At 39.8% G+C, this 18,491-nt stretch overlaps 1 protein-coding gene across 4 annotated transcripts in view; it reads right to left on the bottom strand.

Moving 5' to 3' along the window:
* The window catches only part of ripor3 (RIPOR family member 3), a 61,440-nt gene that overhangs the window by 19,453 nt on the left and 23,496 nt on the right, over window positions 1–18,491 (bottom strand). For 3 of the 4 annotated variants that reach the window (XM_034298497.2, XM_053231036.1, XM_053231033.1), the window contains 12 exons: window positions 17,149–17,298; window positions 16,916–16,994; window positions 16,648–16,671; window positions 16,442–16,495; window positions 15,706–15,855; window positions 13,694–13,757; window positions 13,561–13,604; window positions 4,873–4,998; window positions 1,592–1,737; window positions 914–989; window positions 572–784; window positions 83–472 (listed from right to left, as the gene is read on the bottom strand). In XM_034298497.2, coding sequence (XP_034154388.1) covers window positions 83–472; window positions 572–784; window positions 914–989; window positions 1,592–1,737; window positions 4,873–4,998; window positions 13,561–13,604; window positions 13,694–13,757; window positions 15,706–15,855; window positions 16,442–16,495; window positions 16,648–16,671; window positions 16,916–16,994; window positions 17,149–17,298 — 1,516 coding nt within the window. The remainder of the gene's footprint in view (window positions 1–82; window positions 473–571; window positions 785–913; window positions 990–1,591; window positions 1,738–4,872; window positions 4,999–13,560; window positions 13,605–13,693; window positions 13,758–15,705; window positions 15,856–16,441; window positions 16,496–16,647; window positions 16,672–16,915; window positions 16,995–17,148; window positions 17,299–18,491) is intronic. The other variant, XM_053231030.1, reaches the window with a different exon arrangement.

Genomic DNA, 18,491 nt, shown 5'->3' with positions numbered 1-18,491 from the left:
AAATGGGTGATCAATCATTAAACATCTGTATTAGACTTTGTAGTAATTTCAACACTTTTAAAAACATTGTTGAGGAGGTCACCTTTAAGATCTGGCTAAGCTGCTGTATTTGTAGATTCAGATGCTTTAACTCTGTCTTGTCAAAACTCATCTCCTGCAAGGTAGTAGCAACCTGTGCTTGAGCCAGGCCAACCTTCATAGCCACTGCTCTCCTTTGGGAATTTTCTACACCCACCGCTAGGACCTTTGGCTTTTCCTCAAACCCTTCTTCTACCTCCTCTACTATAAGATCATCTGTAGCCACTTTCAACTTCACTGGTTCCACTTCTTGGTTGGAGGCTACCACACCATTCTGTTGAAGAATGTCAGGAGTGCTGTAACACTGAAAAAGAATTGTGGTGTCTCGCTTGCTGTCCCCTGGACTAGGAGAGTTGGTCTCGGGCTCTGAAGGACATTCACCACATTCATCACCCTGAAGATTGCAATTTAAAGATTAGAAGATCATGCAGTGTTTAGATGATTATGTATTTTTTCTAATCTAGTTTGATCTAGTAATCTGAATTTATTCTACCTCTCCAAGGGGTGTCTGTAAAAGGTCATCATCCACTGACTGACAATCCATAGAAAGGTCAGGGAAGATTGGAGGATGACTAGCCCTTTCATAGACCAATGGAGAGAGTGCCTGGGCAGAGTCAGACAGGTAGCTAAGCAGAGACACACCCCTGGATTCACGTGAGCCAACAGAGAAAGAGCCATCTGCGTCTTGAAACTGGCGCATCATAGACTGTGTCAAAGAAGAGATGCATGACCTTATTTTCAAGTTTTCATGCACTGTGCATATTGTGTCTTACAAACTCACTAAAAAGTATTTCTCTGTGAAGGTGGGAATGTTAGGAGGTGGACAGCTGCTCACCAGTCTTTTCCTGCTGTGGGTTGATTGTCGACTGGCAGATGACATGAGATTCTTCACCATGCCACTGTCAAAAGGACTGTACATAAAGTTAGAATGTGCAAGAGAGATTGAAATATAACACTGTAGTGGTGTAGTCAGAAAATAACTATAGCATCATCTTAAATTCAGTGCCACTGTTCTAATGACTATAAATCTAAACACTCTGGATGCAAACCAAGATCAGAACAAAATAACAATAGCTTGCAGTTTACAGTCTTAGGCAAGTGACTCTTAAGATTTGAAACATAAAGTCAAATATCAACTGATGGCTTAAAATTAAGATGTGAATAAGTTGGTATGACCTGCTAAACTGGGATCACAACTGTGGTAAGGAACTGGTTTTAAATGTTGTAACACACAGGTCAAAAATATTATAGCCATGGATTTCCTCTGTATTCCTGCAGTTGATAGCATATAATGCTGGAAGCGAGGCTGTAATGAGAAACCATGAAAATACCCTCTGTCTGGCCTGCAAAAAATACTGTGACATGCGTCCTGTGTGTGTGTGATGCATGTGTATGTGAGTGCCAAAATCAATATATAGTATATCAAGCACATACAAATGTCTCTTCCCTTTTTTTTTTTATAAATGTTTAGAGATATGTTAAGAAAATGTTTTACAAAGGAAGTACTACTCACTTCCAGACCACCTCCAGTTGGAGTTTGATGGTTCCCAGTTCCGTAATGTCAACAACCATCATTTGTGGATGTGCAGTGTAGAAGTCTGTGCACTTGCATGTCACCATTCCAACTAAGATGGAGCTCAGGCCCTTCACTTCTGTTACCTAAAGGACACATGATATCATATGATGCTTTTGTTAATAAAGAGCCTCTAGACCCCTTCCTCCTCTCACTCAAAAAGCTGACACATACAGTGCTTTGTATAAGTATTCACCCCCATGAACTTTTCCATATTTTGTATTACAACCTCCAATTAAAATGGACTTAAGTGAGATTTTACTATTTGATTTACACAATATGTATAACATTTGGGGGGGGGGGGGGGGGGGGGGGGGGGATAATATTGTGCCAAAAAGGTTAATTAAAAAAGAAAAGCAGACATTTTTATAGTTGAATATGTATTCAACCCCTTGGGCCAATACTTGGTAGCAGGGGCGTAACCTGGCCTGGCCATACGGGGCTGTAGCCTGTAGGCAAGACCAATCAGACAGGGTTTACAGGAAAGTATGTGGAAATACTTGTGTCTCATTGGCTGTCAGGTCTCAATTCTGCCGAATGCTAGCTCACACAGTCAGTTAGTGTGAGGGAAAAATAGATATATGCCAATTTTTATTTTTTTTACCAGTAAAGGGGTTGAAACTAACATCCTCTCATGTTGAGCCAGGAGGTGTGTAATTACAGGTGTGTAAATGTCCATATGAGTTCCAAGTTACGTGAAGATTATATGAGCAGTCCTTGGGTCTTAACAATACTGAAGTAGGCTAAATTTAACCAGATAATAAGACAGAATTCAGTCGATGTCTTCATTTTATATTTAATATTTTCTCATATTTTACTACCTGTACCACTGAGGTGGGAATTGTGGCTCATATCAAGTAGGTTCATCAGTCACAAGTTTACTCAGTCACTTTGTGTAGTTAGCAGTTTTGTGACAACCTATCCTGTGACAACCATAGCCCATTGAACAGCTTCTTCCATCTGACATGTGGGTTTCTCCAGCTTCTTTAGAGTTACCCTTAGACTTCCAGTTTCTTTTCCGACTAATGCCTCCTTACCCAGTTACTGAATTTTGGTGGATAGCTTTCTCTTGGCAGAGTAACGGTTCTGCTGTATTATTTCCTAAAAGTAAAGGATTGTTAAATAATTGATTGTTAATAGAGCTCTGTGGGATATTCAAAGTTTATTAGGTATTTTTTTAACCAAACACTGATATTTTTCCAGAACTCTGTCTGGGACTTGTTTTGATAGCTCCTTGGTCTTCATGATGCTCTTTGTTTAGGTATGCTGTTTAACAGGAACAGGAACAGATGTATTTATACTGAGACCACATGACACTTTCATTGCACACAGGTGGACTCCATTCAACCAATTATGGGACTTATTATGTCAACTAATTGTATCAGTACTAATTTAGGGATATCAAGGCAACCGAGGTGAATACATAGAAAATACTTTTTTTTTTTTTAAAAAAAAACTTATTTTAAAACTAATTTATTTATTTGTAAATTATTTAGTAAATTATTTTGATTTCCCCCCCACTTCAATATTATGGATTTTTTGTGTAGACATTGCATAACTATTTTGTGATGACATATATTCTCAGTTAAGTCCATTTCAGTTCCAAAATGTGGAAAAGTTCAAGGGGTAAATAAACAGGTCCAGGGAATCTGCAATTTATCCTCTCGACCACCAGAATTATGCCTACTCCAGCACTGTGCCGAAAGAAGGTGCTAAAGCCTGCAACACTCTTTGGGCTGGCACACCTGGCACACCTAAACCACCAAGGCTGATTCAAAATGAGGCATTGGGGCTAGGAGGTTAAGATGAGGTATATTCATGGTAATGTCCACACATTTCCTTTGGTGATGCTCAACATTGAATATACTTATGGGCCAAATGTGTAAAACAAAGGTGGTGGTTAGTATCTGCTTTTCCCACCCAGTAAGTTTGGGAACAGATTGACTAGGGTTTGTTTAGTTAGCAGTGGACTTAGGTCTGGGTGGGTCTTGACATGTAAAGCAGTTTGAACTGTGCCCTAAGTGGCAGGACCCCGCGACCTACCCCTAGATAGTGCCTCATTCCCTTCCTCTCTCTTCATGCCCCTAGCAGTTTTCCCTCTGAAGCAGGCACACAACAATCCTTTAAAAGTTTGTAAAGACATCAAATTCACAACGATTGATGGTCAAGCTAACCTTCTGACCTAGGGTCAAGCTAACCCTTTTCAAGTTTTTAATTATTAAATATACCTGCATGCGGCAATTAGCAGGGTCCAAGCACCTTTAGCAAATACTGCCCCAGTGGCCAGTTCTTGCCAAGTTTCAGGAACACCTGGGCCAGCAGCTTTGGGCACATCAACTATCAGAATGGGGACAAAATGTGATCTCACTGATTCTGACTGTGGCATGATTGTTGGTGCCAGATGGACTGGTTTGAGTATTTCTATAACTGCTGATCTCCTGGGATTTTAACGCACAACAGAGTTTACTCAGAATGGTGCAATAAAGAAAAAACATCCAGTGAGCGGCAGTTCTCTGGAAAAACATAGCCTGGTCTGATGAATCACAATGTGTATCCCAGATCGCACCACAGCTAGCTAGGTCTCACCAAGTTGCATAGAACACTAAAGCAACCAAAGATGAACATACTGTACTATAAAATTTTTTGTGATGGTTGCTTAATGTTAAAACTGTGAAGTGTGTTCTGCTATGTGATCTTAGGCTGATGGGTCACATATTTTTGAAGTAACCTAGTCTACAGTAGAAACCCACTCACAGGTTAGCGCAATGCTAATGCTGATGCAGAACATATTTTAGCTTCTTTGGACTTGCAGCCTAAGATGAACTGCGTTTTCTTATATGACTGTTGTATTGTTGGAGTATAACTCAAACACATATGCACTAAACACACAGGCAGACATATATATATATATATATATATATATATATATATGCACATTTATGCTTGCATTGTTCTGCACGGTTCTGCTTATATTATTATTTGAAAATGGAACATTGCATGCAGGGAAAAAAAATAAATAACTATAATAAAAATACACTAAATCTATTCACAATTTGTTAACATTACATCAGAAGCAGCTGAACCCTGTCTCTAACACAGTTTCTCCAGTTATGTAATACCTGATGCAGCCATCACGAATGAACAAAAAGGGACTGTTGTGTCATCACGGCCTTCAGAAGAGGTTCTGTTTGAACAGGTGTGTGTGGCTGAGCGTCACTCACCTTGATCTCAAAGCTCTCATGGATATGAGGGAGGAAAACCATTTCCTCTTCATCCCACAGCTGTTTATCATCAGTCTGGATCCGCCCTCTGATTCTCCATCGCTGTCGTCCCAGTCGGATTAACACCTACATATTAATCCGAGAGTGAGAGTGGTTTGGTTTGTGTATGTGTGTAGCACCTATTGTTTAGCTGACTGAATCATTCTATAACCTTATTCCACCAAAATTAAGTCTTGAACTAGTACTTACCTCAAAAATATATGTGGCAAATATATCTTACCCCTAAACAATATTTTAAATAAATGCAAGCAAATGATCATTCATTATAAAAGTACATTATTTTTCATTTGATCTCAGTCTCAACAAACTCACTGGGTATAAATATGAGGTTGTAAAATCCCTTTGCCCTCTAAAAAACAAAGAATGTTTAACACAAAAGATGCAGATGGTTGTTTGACCTGCACAAATTGGGTAATGAGTATAAAAAAAATACATAAGCAGTCAAAAATACCATTACATAACAATTACAAAACAGAAAGGTTCACATGTATGAAACAGTTGGGCATTTGCCAGGAAATGCAAATGTAATTGTTATGTAATTGAACGCACTGTTCCCCACACAGTAAGGAGCATGGTGAAGGATTGTACCACTTTCATAAAAACAAGCTTTTTGAAAAGATTGTGAGAAAGAAGCCCTTCCTGAGAGCATCTCACCAAAGGAAGAGCCTGAACTTCACCAAGTGTCATTAGAACTACAACTGGCATCATGTATTGTGGCCTGATAAAACCAAAATTAAACTTTTTGGTTATGCACACCATCAGCATGTTTGGTAACAAAAGGAGACTGCATACAAATGAAAGTACTTGATACCCACTGTAAAATATAGGGGTGGATATACAGTGATACTTTGAAGGTGCTTTGTGGCTAGTTGTTCACTGGTACCGAATCTAAGGATATTAGGCCAAAACCTGGTTGCCTCTGCTAGGACTTGACCACACACATAGAGCTTTCAGAAAGATGATGGGCCAAACATTCTATCATATCGACACACAAATTGTTAAAGAAACACAAAATCAAAGTTTTGCAATGATCATCTCAGTCTCTGGATTTTGAACCCTAATGAAAACTGTGGTCTGTGGTCTCAAACCTAAGAATAAAGCGGCGATTATCAGGGTCCAAGCACTGTTCACCAAACATCGCTCCCAGTAGCCAGTTCTAAGCTACATAGAACAATAAAGATTCCATAGAAGAAAAAACTTATCAAGTTTTGTGAAGATTGCTCACAAAGCTTAATAAGTATTATTGGCAGCAGGGACATTTTATTGGCAGCAGGGTTGAGTGTCAGACAAAGAAATGGCTGGTTGAACTTGCAGGTATCGTGTGATGATTCTCATCTGTGTCCTTTTATCACCAGTTTACTTATGTGTGTTTGTGCTTTCAGTGACAGCTGTATCCAGAGAGAGAGAGTGAGTGATCGAACTGGCAGAGTGTGCAACACACACACCGAGGAGCATGAATATGAACTTGAACAGAGCAAAAGCCACAGGTACATGATGGACCCTTTTCAGTTGGTTTGTTTATTTGATTAAGTTTTTGTAAGTACACTGAAAAGTGCAGTATGATTAAATGCAAGCCTGTAGCTCTGTTAGAATACCGCCGGTCTCCTGAGCCTTCCTCTGCACCCTCTCACACCCGGGTTCTACACTGGTGCCAAAACCTAGGATTTTGGAAGACTCAGACACTGCCATGGAAGCCTTCCCACATGGCAAGATCATAAAGTTGCTCACCAGCCTCCACCAAACTCAACGACAAGCGCTTTTCAACTTGCTGAGAGATGGTGGGCATTCCAGAAGCTGTTTCAGCCCATCTGTTAATTAGAATGGACTGCACAAGGGCATTGCTTTGTGTTAGTTTTAGAGAGATCTTGACTGACCATGGCATGTCCTTTATGTCACACACTCTTCTCAAACTGTAAAAACTTATTAGGAATTTAATCGATTCACACACGTGTTTACCATTCGCAGACGGATGGGCTGATCAAACAGTTTAATCAAATGCTTAAAAATATTATTCCTAAGGTCATTCACAATGATGCTCGGAATTGGGATAAATGGCTTGAACCTCTGTTGTTTGTAGTACGAGAGGTCCCACAAGCCTCCACAGAGTACTCAGCTATGAGAATTTGCACCAGGAGATAAAGCTCTAAATTACTCACAAAGTGGCAAGGGCCCTTTGAGGTCACAGAGCGAGCTGGAGAATTTGAATATGAGGTCAGGCGAACAGAGCTGAGGCATGTCAAATATACCACTTCAATCTCCTGAAACTGTGGAGAGAGGCAGCTCCTCTTGCCCTGGCAACGGTTGTTCCTGAGAGGGAGGCACTGGTACTGGAATTTAAAAAGTGCAGCCCAATTCACCTTAGTCCTTTGTGGAGACCACCTCTCACCATACCAGAGATCACAGTTTGCCAAGGGGAATTTTACATGTTTTCACCTCTACCCAGTTGCACAAACCTCATAGAGCACCACACTGAGACTCCTCCAGGTGTGGTTGTATGCAGCCAACCATGCTGGTTACCTGAAAACAAAATAATGTGGTAGGAGTTGAACTCAAGGCTATGCTTGACATAGGAGTAATCGTCCCACAGTTACCGGAGTATGCCTCGCATTTATGAACTGCTCAGTCGGTTAGGTGCGGCACTGGACTTAACCAAGGGGTATTAGCAGATTCCCTTGACTCCAATATCTCGAGAAAAAACAGCCTTTTCCACTCCCTTTTGGTTATACCAATTTGTCACCCTTCCATTTGGGTTGTTTGGAGCCCCAGCGATGTTTCAACCTCTCAAGGACAGAATACTCCCCCACGCAATGCATTTGCCTCTGCTTATTTTGATGACATCATCATTTATAGTAATGATTGGCCATGGCATTTACAACATCTGAGGGCTATTGTGAAATCCTTGAGACAGGCGGGACCCAAAGCAAATCCAAAGAAGTGTACAATTGGATGGGTGGAAGTACAATATCTGGGGTTCCACTTGGGCCATGGGCAGGTGTGTCCCCAAATTGATGAGACAGCAGCGACTGTGGTGTGCCTGAGACCCAAGACCAAAAAGGGGGTGAGGCAGTTCTTGGGGTTGGCTGGCTATTATCGGAGGATGTCACCAGCCCGATGACTGACTTCACTACAAAGGGATCACCAGATCTGGTCCATTGGACAGAGCCGTTGAGTGGGCGATTTTGTGTGGGGGCCTGCTGTTGAATTCTCCTGACTTTTCTCTCCCTTTTGTTCTGCAGACCGATGCGTTGGACAGAGGGCTGGGGGATGTTTTGTCCCAGGTGTTAGAGAGGATTGAGTGGCCCGTGTATGTACATCAGGCACAAGCTCTTGTTAAGAGAGGGGAAGTACAGCACAATCGAAAAGGAGTGCCCAGCCATCAAGTGGGTGGTCCTCCACCTCCAGTGCTACCTATTGGGGTACCCCTTTACTCTTTGATCTGTATTTTTCTGCAATACCAAAAGCAGTGAGTGAGGTTACTCACATTGCTTTCACACTTCAACATATTGGGGAACCATCAGCTTTGCACTTATATTGCTGGGAGGGAGATATATGAGCTCTGTGTAGAATATCGTATTGGATTGCCTTCACCCTATTACATACACTCAGAGTCCTCGCAGTCTTCCAAGCCTCCTCCCCCTTATCATCTGCAATCTCCATGTCAAGTTGCCCACATCTCTTTTAAGTGTTAAGTGCTTGTAGAGCCACATTCTATATTCACATACTACAGAATTAATTAATAGAGTTGCCCGGCTGTGAAAAAAAGCTGCCTCTCTGTGCGCAAAAGCATGGTAGTATCCTTTTTACATAGGCCCTTAACTGTAAGTAGCTAAAAAATATTGTATTCATCAATTAACTGGCCAAAAGACATTAAAGTGGGTCCTTTGAATAAGTCATGCAAAGTAGAAATTGCCCAAGCCCAAAAGCCAGAATCTAGATTCTGGTCAGGATCAAGATTACCATAGATTGGAGTGTGCACAGAAGTAATATGAGATCTGCCCTCTAAGCGTCTAATAGTTTGCCATGCCTTGATAGTACAAACTGTAATGGGTTTATTGCAGGCCAATCTCAGAGATTTAAGTCTGTTAAGAAAAAAGGACATTTGATCATCAAACTTTCTATGTCAAACCACAGGGAAACAGACTGTTCGTGCACCCATTCAGAAATAAAACATAAGTGTACACTGAGCTGGTATTTTTGGCTGTCTGGCAGGTCAAGGCCACCCACTGAGGATGAAAGACATAAGGTTGAAATTTTAAGGCGTGACTACTTCTTAGCCCAAAAAGAGTTAAACCAGCCATTCAATTTCTTTATGGTTTCATCGGTAAAAAAAAATTACTGGGACCATCTGAATTGGGTATAGTAACCTATAGAAAATATTCATGTTCAAAAGGGAAACACAGCCCCACAAGGAAATTAGGAGGACGTTCCATCTCTCTAAATCCATCTCTCTAAATCCAACCCATGATGTTACATCTTACAAGCCTATGCCTTGTACATTTGGTCAAAAGAGGGAGTAAGATTTATGCCTCAATATACAAATCCTGCGTTAGACCATCTAAAGGGAAAGGGAGGGGAGGTTCAAGGTTTTTGTTTTAAACTACCCAGGGGCACTGCCTCTGAATTACTAAAATTAATTCTATATCCTGAAAACACTCTAAATCTGCCAATTGTCCCTATAAGTGCAGAGGTAGATATCTCAGGCCTAGTCAGAGATCAGGACATCGTCAGCATATAAAGTAATCTTGTGCTGTTTGTCTACAATGGTTAAACTATGTATGTCAGAGTTTGTCTTAAGTGCCTCAGCCAACAGCTCAATCGCAAAGCAAATAAAAGAGGCTAAAGAGGGCAGCCTTTTCTTGTGCCTCTGCAAATACTAAAAATGGAGGATCGAAGACCATTGGTTAGCACTGCTCACAGAGGATCCTGATAAAGTAACTTAACCCATTTAATAAAATGCTTACCTAGGCAGAATTTATGTAACGAGTAAAACAAATAAGGCCATTTGACATGGTTAAACGCCTTCTCCGCATCCAAAGAAGCCACAAGACTATCTACTGATTGCTGGTGGAAAAAAATGGATTGTGTTCAGCAATCTACACATATTGTTAGCTGAGTTGCAACCCACAATAAAACCTGTCTGATCCTCATTAATAAGGGAAGGAATTAAGCTTTCCAATCGTGTTGCTAATATTTTTGAGAGAAGTTTCAAATCTACACTCGACAACAAAATTGGTCTGTAGGATGAACAGTCCTCGGGTTGTTTATCTTTTTTTAAATTAAGGAAATATTTGCTTCCCTCAGAGACTGGGGTAAGCAACCCTTTCTGAAAGAATCATTAAACATATTCAGCAAAGGGTCAACTTATAGGCTCCGAAATTCTTTATAAAATTTGCTGCTAAGCCCATTCGCTCCAACCCCTTGATAGCATCCAACACCTCATCCCTAGATATAGGAACATTAAGAAAAAAACTGTGATCATCCGACAAACTAGGGAGGTTAAGGGAAGAGAAAAAAGCCTCCATGATCTCTGGGGCATCAGCTTGTGACTCAGATTTATATAAATTTTGATAAAATTCCTTGAATGTATTATTAGTGGTTACCATATGAAAAGATTGCTTACCACAGCTATCCATAATTGAGGAAACAGTATGAGAGTCTGATTTTTTCCTTGTTAGATATGTTAAATACTTCCCAGCTTTATCGCTGTGCTCAGTCAGTTTTTTGTTTAGTTAAAAGGGAGTCCAAAGCAGAGCGCAGTGCAAAGATCTCTTTAAGCTTTCATGAGGATTATTTTTTCACATGTTCTTTCTCTGCTAATTTAAGCTTGGATTCCAAAATCTCTCTTTGTTGAGCTTGTCTACACGTTTTGCTAGACATGATGAGACCCCTGGGAAAGGCTTTAGATGTTTCCCATAGCAATGACATGTCTTACAGGCAGAATTGAGAGAAAGAAAAGATATAGATTCCTCCTTAAAATAAGATAAGTTCTTATAAAATAAGATAATCTCTTATCTAGCGTCCAGATTTAATAGCCGGATTCCCAAGAGAGTATTGAACAAAAATAGCAGTGTGATCGGATGATCAATTAAAGTCCACACCAGTGTGTATTCACGCCCTAGTGCACATCCCAGTAGGGCGACTGGATGCCCCCTAAGTTCAAGACAGACATTTATGCATTATCAGCTGGGGCCACATCCAGCAAATCAATGTATTCCTCCACAGCATTCAGGTCCTGGAATGTCTTTGTAGAGTCACAGTAAGTGACTTCAAGCAGGGCAGGGTAAATTTGTCTGTACTCAGCACATCAGGAATTACAGCCATTTTTTACAGAGTTCCTCCATTTTCACAGGCTCAAAAGTAATGGGACAATTGACTGATAAGCAGTTTCATGGCCAGCTGTGGCCTGTTTCCTCCTTATATCATGATAAATTAAGGAGATAAAAGGTCTGGAGCTGATTCCAAGTGTTGAATTTGCATTTGGTAGCTGTTCATGGGAACTTTCATGGGAACTTGTCAAAGTCTACAATCAAGAGCCACCTTCATGAATGTAAATACAGACGGTTTACCTCAAGATGCAAACCGCTGGTAACACTCAAGAACACAAAGGCCAGATTAGACTTTGCTAAAAAAAACTCTAAAAAAAGCCTGACCAGTTCTGATGCAAGATTAACTTGTACCAGAATGATGGGAAGAGAAAAGTATGGAGAAGGAAAGGAAGGGCTCATGATCCAAAGCATACCACATCATCCGTCAAACATGTGGAGGCAGTGTTATGGCATGGGCATGTTTGGCTGCCAATGGAACTGGGTCACTGGGGTTTATTGATAATGTGACTGTTGATAGAAGTAGCAGGATGAATTCTGAAGTGTACAGAGCTATACTTTCTGCTCAGATTCAGTCAAATGCTGCAAAACTGATAGGACAGCGCTTCACAGTACAGATGGATAACAACCCAAAACATACTGTGAAAGCAGCCCAAGAGCTTGGAAATTAAATGTTCTTAAATGGCCGAGTCAGTCACCTGACCTCAACCCAACTGAGCTGCTTTTCACTTACTGAAGACAAATCTGAAGGCAGAATGACCCACAAACAAGCAGCAACTGAAGATGGCTGCAGTAAAGACATGGCAAATCATCTCAAGGGAGGAAACTCAGCATTTGGTGATGTCCATGGGGTCCAGACTTCAGGTAGTTATTGACTGCAAAGGATTTACCTCCAAGTAATAAAAATAATCCTAATATTTATGATTATATTAGTTTGTCCCATTACTTTTGAGCCTGTGAAAATGGAGGAACTCTGTAAAAAATGGCTGTAATTCCTAAACGGTTAATGCAATATTTTTGTTAAACCCCTTGAATTAAAGCTGAAAGTCTACGCTTCAGTCACATCTTGACTGCTTCATTTCAAATCCACTGTGGTGGTGTACAGAGGCAAAATTACCAAAACTGTGTCACTGTCCCATTATTTATGGACCTGACTGTATATGTTTCTGAGTAGTTTGCAATAGTATGTTTTACATATTATGTAAATTGTCACAAATTTGCAATAGTATGTTTTACATATTAATTAGAACATACTATTGCAATAGTATGTTGCAATAGTTTGCAATAGTATGTTTTACATATTATGTAAATTGTCACAAATTTGCATGGGTGGAGCTAAATGTTTCAAAAGTATGTTTTGTGCTGTATTGTTTTGTATGGATTGAGCAAAACAATCAAGCTAAAAAAGAAAGAACTCCTTAATTTCCAAGAGGTATGCTTGGTTTTGTGTGCACAAACATGAATAACACCCCCCAGTGGCCAATTTGAGTGAGACTGCATCACAGGGTAGTGGATCCCTACCCGAACCTACTACTGAAGTTTTATGATGATAGATCAGTGGTAACACTGTCAAATGCCTGCTTAAATCTGATGGTCCATGGCAGCCATGTCGTTTAATTAATTATGTCATCATCAAAAATCCACTTACAGATTAGCACACAGATGCAGCACACCAAATGTCAGCTTGGACTTACAGGTCCTGAATAAAAGTTATCTCACCATAGCTCTGCCCTCTATATATGACCATGTCCCAAACTTTGCTTATGACCTCAGAATCATGTCTTGTATAAACCTTTAAAGTTTTGTGCAAATCCATTCAAGCAAGCCTGAGTTACAGCTGTTTCAGTACATTAGGCTCTGCCTCAACAGAATTGATTGACATGTGGTGGCCATATTCTTTACAAATGTAAATATGTTTCTGCTAATTACTCAGGTTCACATCCTGCTGAGTAGTTTGACACAAAATTTGTGAAGATAGGCAAAAAATCCTATGACTAGTTTGCAAAAGTAGGTTTTGCATATTATGCAAATTATCATAAATCAGATTGGGCAAAGTGAAATGGTTCTCCACAGAGCTCAACCTTTTTTGCACTGGAAACATAAATGTGTAAATAAAATTATATGATGTCCTTGTATGTCTAAATTCAAAATATCACTTATTGCATGTGAAGTTTTTTTATAGATTAACTTATGCTAATTTTTATAATGAGTGCCAGTTACTGAAGTGCAGTGGGGATACTACACAACTTGTGTATAGAAAAGACCAGCACTGACTGGGAGAGGTCTATGCAAACCTCATATTTACCTCATACTGATCCCCTGGGCAGAGACGAGCAAAGCCTATCAAACCTGCCAGGAAAAACAGAAAGAATACAAAGAGTGAATGAAAGAAGACAGAGTAAGTAACTTATAGATATAATCAAAATGTTGATTTATACCTTTCATTTTTATTTGCAGCTCTCCCAGTAGAATCTCCAACTCCCCTTCCATTGCACACATATCCTATAACCATAAAGGTGTTACTAAAATTTACTATGGCACTGTGCTCCCAGCTTAAAAAGTACTTGCACAACTAATAAAAATCTTGGTAATTGTCAGGTAACCACAGGCTGACAGCTAAGTCTGCCTTACTGGTAAGAGTACAGTATATTAGAAGTTATTGATATTTAACTTCACAGTGTGCCTATTCCAGGCCTGACAAGCCTTCTTCAGTTGGGAGACTTAAATTAAATAAAAATATGTCATTTCTAGAGGTGCCAGCCAACAGTATAAATATTATATATATAAAGTAAAGTTTGGTGGAGGAGGGATAATGGTATGGGGCTGTTTTTCAGCTAGGCCCCTTACTTCAGTGAAGGGAAATGTTAATACTTCAGCATAGCAAGACATTTTGGACAATGCTATGCCTCCAACTTTGTGGGAACAGTTTGAGGAAGGCCTTTTTCTATTCCAGCATGACTATGCCCCAGTGTACAAAGCATGGTTGGATGAGTTTGGTGTGGAAGAACTTGACTGGCCCACACAGAGACCTGACCTCAACCCCATCTAACACTTTTGGGATGAACTGGAATGGAGATTGCAAACCAGGCCTTCTCTTCCAACATCTCGCCCAACCAATGCTCTACTGGATGAATGGGCAAAAATTCCCACAGAAACACTCCAAAATCTTGTGGAAAGCCTTTCAGAAGAGGCTGTTATAGCTGCAAAGGGGGACCAACTACATATTAAAGTCTATGTATTTAGAATGCGATGTCATTAAAGTCCTTGTTGGTGTAATGGTCAGGTGTCCCAATACTTTTGTCCATATAGTGTGTGTACATATACAAACACACATATATATATATATATATATATATATATATATATATATATATATATATATATATGTATGTATGTACACACACACTATATTCTATCATATGGCTATGATAGAAAGGTGTGAGTGCCCAAGCTGACCCCTGTCCAGTGCAAAATTCTATGTGAGAATCAGAACTGGACCATGGAGCAATGTATATATGTATATATATAATATACATTATATATATACATATATACATTGCTCCATGGTCCAGTTCTGATTCTCACATAGAATTTTGCACTGGACAGGGGTCAGCTTGGGCACTCACACCTTTCTATCATAGCCAGCATTAACTTTTTCAGCAATTTGTGCTACAGTAGCTCTTCTCAGGGATCGGACCTAACGGGCTAGCCTTCACGCTTCACGAGCATCGGTGAGCCTTGGGTGCCTATGACCCTGTCCCCGGTTCACCAGTTGTCCTTCCTTGGACCACTTTTGGTAGATACTAACCACTGTGTACGGGGAACACCCCACAAGACCTGCCGTTTTGGAGATGCTCTGACCCAGTCATCTAGCCAACACAATTTGGCTCTTGTCAAAGTAGCTCAGATCCTTACACTTGCCCACTTTTCCTGCTTCCAACTCATCAACTTCAAGAACTGACTGTTCATTTGCTGCCTAAAATATCCCACCCCTTGAAAGGTGCCAGTGAAATGAGATAATCAATGTTATTCACATCACCTGTCAGTGGTGTTAATGTTATGGCTGTTCTGTGTTTCAACAGGAAACATGGCAAGCACATCACACATGACACTGTTGCCAAACTTATTAACAACTTCAAAAAGACTGGAAGGATGTCTCCCAACATCCACTGACGAAGGCACAGCCGATGATGATGTTGACTTGTTGACTTCAAAGATTATTTTGTAAAGACATTTTCAAATCAAGAAGACTTTTCTTATTTTGATTATTAGCTTTAACTGAAATGGGCAAGCTTTGAGAATTAAGCTAGCCTGCAACTGAACCAACTGAAATTCAATTAGAAAATAGAAAGACTGAAACTTAGTCGATAGTTCTAATATAGACATTGCAGAAGTATTATTTGGGTCTGTGTGTCTGTGTGTGTGTGTGTGTGTGTGTGCGCACATGTACCTCCAAGCTGTGTCTATGATTGCGGTTCAGCTCCAGTAGACTTTCTCGTGATGCCCGTGAGGATGGAGAGAGTGAAAATGCTCGCTTCATATTAACAGCTCCTTGACATAATCGCCACTGAATGCAATATATTTCATACAACCCTTCCACCTGTATAAGACAAACACACACACTTTGCAGACCTGGAAATGTTTAGAGCTAACACTGTCTTTAAAAAAAAAAAAATGAAAGCCTGAGGTTTCATCTGTGAGGATAGATGAAAAGTATGTTGCAGGTATGACATGCTAAGAGGTAGTCTTTTTTTTTTTTTTTTTTTTGTAGTGGGGTGTGCTTTTCTTACTTTTATCTCTTTACTTTTTATATTATATTCCTTCTATAATAGCTTGATTAGGGGGAGAAATCCAATCAGTGTAGGGACCAGACTATTTTTCTGTAGTATGATTTTACATGTCAATAATCATGTTTTGTGTTGGTTGTTGGTAAATTGCGTTAAATAATATCATTTTTATTTTTAAAATCACTTCTTGCTTGGGTACTTTTTCCCTTTAGTGTAAATGCAAAGATATATATATTACACCTGAAACTTCACCTGAGCCAAATTATCTTTTACAACAGGATCCTCTCCCCAACTGATGAATTTCACCTTAACCCTAATGCATTTTTGCAAGAATCTGACCAGATATTTCATAATAATCTAACAGTTGGCTGAAAATAAGAGTTTTAATTCCAGCCTCACCTTACTAATTTGGAATTCCAGTCGCCGTATGTATCTTTCCAAGGCTCTTATTTCCTGTTTTTGGGGAGAAGACATTATTCAGTGGATTTGACAACTTCAACAACTTCAAATTGAGACAAACGTTATTTAAAAAAAAAAATGAATGCATGTATAAAAAAAAATTTTTTTTTTAAATGTGCATGTAAGAGGGCCAAAGAAAAACTCACCTTCTCCAAGTCATAGAAAAAAGCCTAAAAGGTAAAATGGAAAATGCGACAAATCATTTATAGTTTGCATCATTTTGCTAATGCTGGCCTACTTTTGATTTGTCTGCACAATTGTGTGGCATGCCATAATCCTAAGACACAATGTGGTCAATTGCAGTGAAAAGGGATTTTTAGTACAATAAGTACTGGTTTTGCTTCATTCTATACTGAAATACTGTACAGCCATCACAAAAGAAAACAACTGGGAACTGCAAAAGAGTCATTTTACCAGTCTTGAATTCCTCATAGTGTCTCTCTGCTGGGATGAGAGGAATTCCAGCTCTGTCTTGTGGCCTTCAAGATACTCCCTATGAGAAAAAACTGATATCATTTCCTACAGCTATTAATTTGAGCTAATAAACCTCTAAATACAACTCATAATAATCATTTAAATGCATTCCCTTTGGTTTCTAAATAGAATGGCACCACAGCAGCTGTGTATAACAATAAAATAGTGCATACTTGAGCCCTTTCTGTAAAGCCTGAAAAACTTTGTCCACCTGCTCAGGCTGTTGTCCCCAAATACTGCCAACCACCTGATTAGAAGTGGGGATTCTTGTAGATTTTCTTGCCAGGCCTTTGGTGCGCAGAGAAGTACGTGCAGAAGATAGCCTATGGACGGGATGGGACGGGACAGGACGGGACGGGACGGGATGAGGAAAGGAGAGAAGGGAAGAGAAGAGAAGAAGAATTTAATATGTGCCCATGTGCACTAAAATGTAACTCACCTCTGCAACAAAATCTCTGTACTCTACTAAAACTATCTGGATTTCAATGCCCTATCAGAAGGCTTCACTAAGTGCAGAACTCAATGACTCCAAAACTCTTCTCAGGAAATGCATTCCTGGATGTGGGTCAGCCGCTGGGGTCAGTGGAAGACACCAGCTCTAATCTGTAAATTGTAACACAGGTCACAGACATGAAATATCTCTGTTTGAAGTAGAACACTACAGAAAGTTTATGTGCCCTCTGTTCCCTGTATGTACTCTGTTCATATATTTAGTTTAATGTCTTATACAGTGTTTAAAGGCAGATTTTATCTGTAAATATGTCAGAGTTTAGGGCTTGGAAGCAAGTCTGGTAAAATGTATTAAATATTTTGTATATTGCTGGTAACTCCATTACCTGATGTCAATTAATTAATTAGGTGCCGAAATGAAAACGGGGAGAAATACAGGGACACACTCACTCAAATTCCTAGGCACCACCAACATCATCAGGAAGGCTGAACAGAGACTCGACTTCCTCAGAAAACTGACTATGTATAGAGTGAAGAGGCAGCTGCCTCTTTTTTTCACTCAGCTATCATCCAAAGCATCCTGACATCATCCTAGTATGGCACTACTGATTATCACACCAAGAAGACTTGAACAGATTGTGCACATTGCCTTAAAAATAATTGGACATTATTTCTAATTTCTAATCCCTGTATATCAAATACATACATCTAAAAAAAAAAAGAGCTTTAAAAAATGACCCCTCACTCCCAGCACACCTCATATTTCTACCCATTCCATCTGGCAAAAGATACAGACATGTTATGACTAACACAAGGTGCTTCAGAAACAGTTTCTTTCCTTCTGCTATTAGAGAGCTCAACTTATGATTGCTCTTCGGAGGCTGCTGCAAAACACCTGTTCCCTTCTATTTGAACTACTGTAATGTTTGCACGCATGATACTTCATCAGTCTGTTACATTTGCAACTCCTAATTGTGATAGTAGGAATGTATAGTCATTACTGTTACAGTGAATTCTCAGAGTCAGTGTGAACTGTGGCTCTAAGGAACTTATCTCTAGTATCTTC

Source organism: Pangasianodon hypophthalmus, chromosome 2 (genome assembly GCF_027358585.1).
Source record: "Pangasianodon hypophthalmus isolate fPanHyp1 chromosome 2, fPanHyp1.pri, whole genome shotgun sequence".
NCBI lineage: Eukaryota > Metazoa > Chordata > Actinopteri > Siluriformes > Pangasiidae > Pangasianodon > Pangasianodon hypophthalmus.
Note: the sequence above shows the minus strand (reverse complement) of the source record. Positions and strands in the feature narration are given on the sequence as shown.